Here is a 5,600-nt window from a genome sequence, read left to right as displayed (position 1 = left end):
AAAAAAGGTACAACAGATGAAATTTTTTTTAAAAATTAGTACTCTTGCCAAAATCAGTTTGTCATAGATGTCTGGGACTCTCATTTCTATATTCTTGGTCTGTGTGTCTATTGTTAAACTAGAACCAGGTTGTTTTGATTACTGTACTTGTTGTGTACCATTGAGTTGGAACCGACCCACAGCTGACCCTGTTTTCAGAGGCAGGTTATCACAGAGGAGGAGATTGCCCATACTTCTGGGATTGCAGCACAGCTTCTTGCCATTAGACATGTTTTAAATTCAGGAAAATTTGAATCTGCCTATATTATTTTTCTCTTTTAACACTGTATTAGTTATCCAGGGCTTCTTACTGTTCCACAGAAAAGTGAGAATTGTTTTTTTCTATTTTTTAAAAAAGACTGTTCATTAGGGTTGCATTGAATCTATTGATTGCTTTAGATGATGTAAAAAAAATAAAATGCTTGTTTTGCTTTTTGCCTTTTTCCATGGACATGAAACAGTTCAGTGTAGATCTTTCATAAAAGCAAAGTTATGCAAAGTAAACTTTTGAAAAGTAAGAGATAACTAACTGTATTTCTTTTTTCTCTATGGAAGACTTTAAACATTAGGTATCAATTCTCCAACTATTTGATAGAATCTCCAACTGAAACCACCTTGTCCAGGAATTTTCCTTATTGGGAGGATTTCAATCACTGCTTCAATCTTACAACTGGTTTTGGGTATGTTGAGATATTACACTTTCTCTTAAGTCATTTGGGTAGAGTATATCCTTCTAAGAATTTTTCTGTTTTGTCTAATTTATCTAGTTCATCACTGTACAGTTGTTGTTCATTATATTTTGTCATAATTCTCTTTATTTCCATTAGTTCAATTGTAATTTCTCTTCTTTATTTTCTTGTTTTAGTTACTTGCATCTCTTCCCTTCCTTCATTTCTTTATTTGACTTTAAAAAAAAAACAACAAACAAAAAACACACCCAACCCAACCTTGTTTTCCAATAGTAAAAGGAGCTTTGTGGCTAAGTGTTAAGAAATGGTGCTGCCAACCCAGAGGTAAGCAGATAAAACTCACCAGCTACTCTGCAAGAGAAAGATGGCGATCTCCTCTCGTGTGATATGCTGCCTCTGAAAACCCTCTGGATGTTGGTTCATCTGTGGGTTGGTTCTGATTTGAATACACATAACAAAAACAATAGTTGAGAGACTAAAAGCCATAATTCAAAATGCTGATTCAAAAAAAGAACTTTTTTTTTCTCTTTATTAGCTCTAGAGAAAGGTCTTTGTCCCTTTGGAACTTCTCTTCCTTGGAGATGATCATACAGCATAGGATCTATCTTCTCCTATTCCTGCTTCATGGCTTGCTCAATCATCCCTTTTCTATTTCAAAGTAAATTGATTTAGGACACACCCTATACTAAAATATAACAATGTCTCTTTATTGGTCATAAGATTGTTGAGGCCTGTTGTTTCAGAAGTGAATAGGCAGTCCTTCTTGTTAGTCTGTCTTAATCTGGGAGCTCTACTTTAATACAGCAAATGACAGACAAGTATTGTTCACAAAAGAGCAGATGATAAAAAGCACTCATATACAAAACTAAGACATAAGAAGCAGCAACGTGCAAATCACTACCCCCAAGACAAGAGGCTGATGAGTAAATATTGTACCCCTCAGAGCAAATCCTTTCTTGGTAAGGCAGGGACAATTTTGAAAGACCTAGAAGCCAGATCAGGTTGGACAGCAACAGCTGGGCTCCCTCTTTCTGAAGAAAAATGTGTCATCAAGATCAGAGGAAGACTCATCTACAACCTGCATTATGCAGATGATGTAATCTTGCTTATTGGAAATGAGAAGGATTTGGAGTGTTTGCTGCAGAAGATCAAGGACTATGGCCTTCAATATGGATTACACCTCAACATCAAGAAAACAAATATCCTTACCCCCAAGCCAGTAGACAACAACCTATAAAGAGAAGTCATAAATTGTCAATTCTTTCATCTTCCTTCAATCCACAATCAATAACCTTAGTACTAGCAGTCAAGAAATCAAAAGACATATGGCATTGGGAAAATCTGTTCACGGACTCCTCCAGAGTGATGAGGAGTAATGAAGTCAGTCTAAAGAGTAAGGTGTATCTGATCCAAGCCAAGGTCTTCTCAATCGATTGCTTTGACTGGTACAATTGCAAAGTTGGATAATGGCTTAGGATTACAGAAGAGTCCTTTTTTAGTTCTGGTATTGGATAAGGGTATTAAATATCCCATGAACTACCAAAAGAACAAACAGATCTGTCCTGGAGAAAGTGAAACCAGATTGATCCTTGGAAGAAAAGATGGTGAAACTCCATCTCACATACTTTGGGCATGTTGCTTGGAAGGCCAATCCTTGAAGAAAGACATCATACTTGCAAAACTGGAGCCATCAGCTAAGAAAGGAGGAAGATTCACAACAAGATGAATTGGCATGGTGACTGTAGCATCTCCAACTGTGTTGAAGATGATGAGGATGGCCCAGGATAGGACAAGGTTCAGATTTGTTGTTCATAGGTTTGCTATGAGGTGTGGCGACTTCAAGGTGTGTAACAACAGCAACTATACAAAATACTATTCAACATAACAAAACCTGTTCCTAAATGAGGTTATAACCACAGGATTTACCACACATAACTTCCATTTAAATGTCACTTTTCAAGTCCTTTTTGTGCCTTTCAAGTCAAAACCAACACATAGCTGACCATCCAGTGGGTTTTCAGAGGCAGTAAATCACAGGAGAGATTGTCCATTCACCAGTGAAGGAGCTATTGGATTCAAACCACTCTCCTTCGGGATTGCAGCACAGCTTCTTATCAGACCACCAGAAATCATTCCTTTATCTTCTGTTACACAACTCCATACTTCTTCCTTTTGGACAGTTGTCATTCCAATATATATTCTGGTGTGTTTTGACTTTTACCTATCATCATCACCAGAAGTTAAACTCCATTGGTGGATGAGGGAACGAATTCTGATGGCATAATCTGTAGCATGCTGCACTGCTAATCAAAAGGCTGTGCATCTCAGGACATTCAGGAGAAAGTTGAGCACCCTTCTCCCGTTAATATTACAGCTTTTGAAACCTGATGTTACAGGTTGTTACGAGTTGGAATCAACTAGATGGCAGTGAGTTTGAGGTTTTTCAATGAAGAGGCAAAACCTATTTTCCTTCCTTTTGGATTCCTAGCGAGCAGTACAAGACTGATACAATTGCAAAACTAAAGAAGTATATACAAAATGGGTGAGAAGCAGGTGTAGAACTTTAGGAGATGAGGGGGGAGCAGAGGTGTCGGGAAAGGGTGAGGTGAATGACAGGAATGAAGTGAATCCTTATCTTGTTCCAAATCCACCTTCGGCCAGTATCTAAGCAGCGGTTGATCCCAAAGAAGCTTGGAACAAGGAACAGTCTCCCACACTCATCTTCACTCAAAAGCAGGAGGGTAAAGAGGAACCCGCACAGAGTTGGGAGTTTGGTGTTGTGAGTGAAACCCCAGCTACTTTTTACCAGGGCAATCCTGACTAATGGTTTCGTCATCAGCACTTTTCGTGAATGAATTTGTACTGCCCCCACAGCATGTTTTCTCAAACAACTTAAGTCTCAACATTCATTCACGTATGGAGTAGATCAGGTCCCACTAGTGGAGAGATATGTCTGTAACTGGCGTTTCTTGCTATTTTTAATTTACAGAGCAGTAATGCTTAGAGGAAACCAAAGTTACATCACTGAATTCCTTCTTCTGGGACTGACTACTGACCCTAAACAGCAGACATGGCTCTTTGCCAGTTTTCTGATCATGTACCTGATCAATGTGTTTGGCAATTCAGTCATCATTGCAGCTATCCAAGGGGATGCCCGCCTCCACACCCCCATGTACTTCTTCCTCTCCAGCCTGTCTCTGGTGGACATCTGCTTTACGACTGTCATCGTGCCACAAATGTTAGTGAACATGCTGACTCAGAGAAAGACCATACCTTTTGCCCAGTGCCTCACCCAGATGTATTTCTTTGTGGCATTTGGTATCACTGACAGCTTCCTCTTGGCTGCTATGGCCATTGACCGATATGTAGCCATCTGTAACCCACTGCATTACACCACCACCATGAGTCCCAGACGCTGTCTCCTGTTGGTCACAGTGTCCTGGGTGGTGTCTCATCTCCACTCACTGACCCACACGATTCTCATGGCTCAACTGTCCTTCTGTAGGTCCAACGTTATCCGTCACTTCTTCTGTGATGTTCAGCCACTATTAACACTCTCTTGCTCTGACACCTCTGTCAATGAGCTTCTGGCCTTCACAGAGGGTTCCTTTGTGATCATGAGCCCTTTTATCTTCATTATTATTTCCTATGTTTACATCACCCGTGCTGTCCTGAGGGTCCCTTCAGGAGGAGGCAGGTACAAGGTCTTCTCCACCTGTGGATCCCACCTCACAGTTGTAGCACTATTCTATGGGACCATCATATCCGTATACATTCGCCCCTCATCCACATACTCAATAACAAAAGATCGTGTGGTCACTGTCATCTATACAGTAGTTACTCCCATGCTGAATCCTTTCATCTATAGCCTTAGGAACAAGGACATGAAGCAAGCTTTGAGAAAGCTGACTAGAAGGTCTGAATAGTATAATCATATCCTCAACACTCATTAATGAAGAAAGAATCTGCAAAAACAATTGCTGTGTGGCAGGAATTACACTTAATTATGAGAAGAACAAAAAAGTACATCAATTACTGTGCTTGTCTTCAAATTTCATTACAGTTAAGTAAGTGACAACTGCAACAGAAAGTTATTGTAATTTCTGGTAAAAAGAAATAAAATTATTAATGTAAGATATAGCTATTTTATTGAATTAAATTGTTCTAGTTTTATGCAGTTTCTTTTTCTTTTGCAATTTCTAGCCTGTAAGAGTTGCAAACATGACCAATATTGTATTATGCATCCCAATGAAAAATAGCTTCTCATTATGGATTTAATTGTGTCCCTATCTACCTGTTGAAGTTTTATCCCTTTGTATGTTAATGTGAACTTATTTGCAAAGAGAATATTTCAAAATTATATAGAGTAAATCCTAGTTCCACAGAAGTGATAGTTTATAAAAGAGGAAATCAGACAAAAAAATAAAGGAATTTACAATGGAGGCAGAAGTAGCCATGTTAAAATTGAGACAGAAGCAGAGGCAGATGAAAACCAAAGAAAGTCAAGGATTTCTAAGAACTACTAGAAGTTAGAAAAATGACACAGACCAGTGCCTCAGAGCCCCCAGAGGAAGCCAAAATGGCCAATATCCTGATTTAGACTTTCAGCCTCCAAAACTGTCAAGTCAATAAATTTCAATTCTTTAAAGTCATCCATATTGTAGCATTATGTTACAACCACCCTAGGAAACTAAACCACTCTTGTAATGCTTTTGAAATCTGTGGTTATGTTGACAAATCACATAAAGTCTCAGTAAATCAGTGTTCTTATTGTATGCGTGTGACTAGAAGGCTTTTTTCGTACCTTTAGCACAGCTCATAGCAGACCCTCCAGCAAGTTTTCAAACGCAGTAAATTTTACAGGAAGAGATT

General features: G+C 38.9%; 1 protein-coding gene across 1 annotated transcript; it reads left to right on the top strand.

The window, feature by feature from the left end:
* The first annotated feature begins 3,724 nt into the window (after positions 1–3,724).
* On the top strand, positions 3,725–4,654 carry LOC102848413 (olfactory receptor 1L6-like). The gene has a single exon (XM_006890669.1). The coding sequence runs from the start codon at positions 3,725–3,727 to the stop codon at positions 4,652–4,654; it is 930 nt and encodes a 309-aa protein (XP_006890731.1).
* Positions 4,655–5,600: the final 946 nt, after the last annotated feature.

The sequence above is a fragment of the Elephantulus edwardii genome, unplaced genomic scaffold, assembly GCF_000299155.1.
Source record: "Elephantulus edwardii isolate Elephantulus edwardi_28Jun2011 unplaced genomic scaffold, EleEdw1.0 scaffold00092, whole genome shotgun sequence".
Lineage (NCBI taxonomy): Eukaryota > Metazoa > Chordata > Mammalia > Macroscelidea > Macroscelididae > Elephantulus > Elephantulus edwardii.
Note: the sequence above shows the minus strand (reverse complement) of the source record. Positions and strands in the feature narration are given on the sequence as shown.

Excerpts from the sequence above, each read along its gene's own strand:
- LOC102848413 (XM_006890669.1), top strand. The coding sequence starts at position 3,725 with ATGCTTAGAGGAAACCAAAGTTACATCACTGAATTCCTTCTTCTGGGA.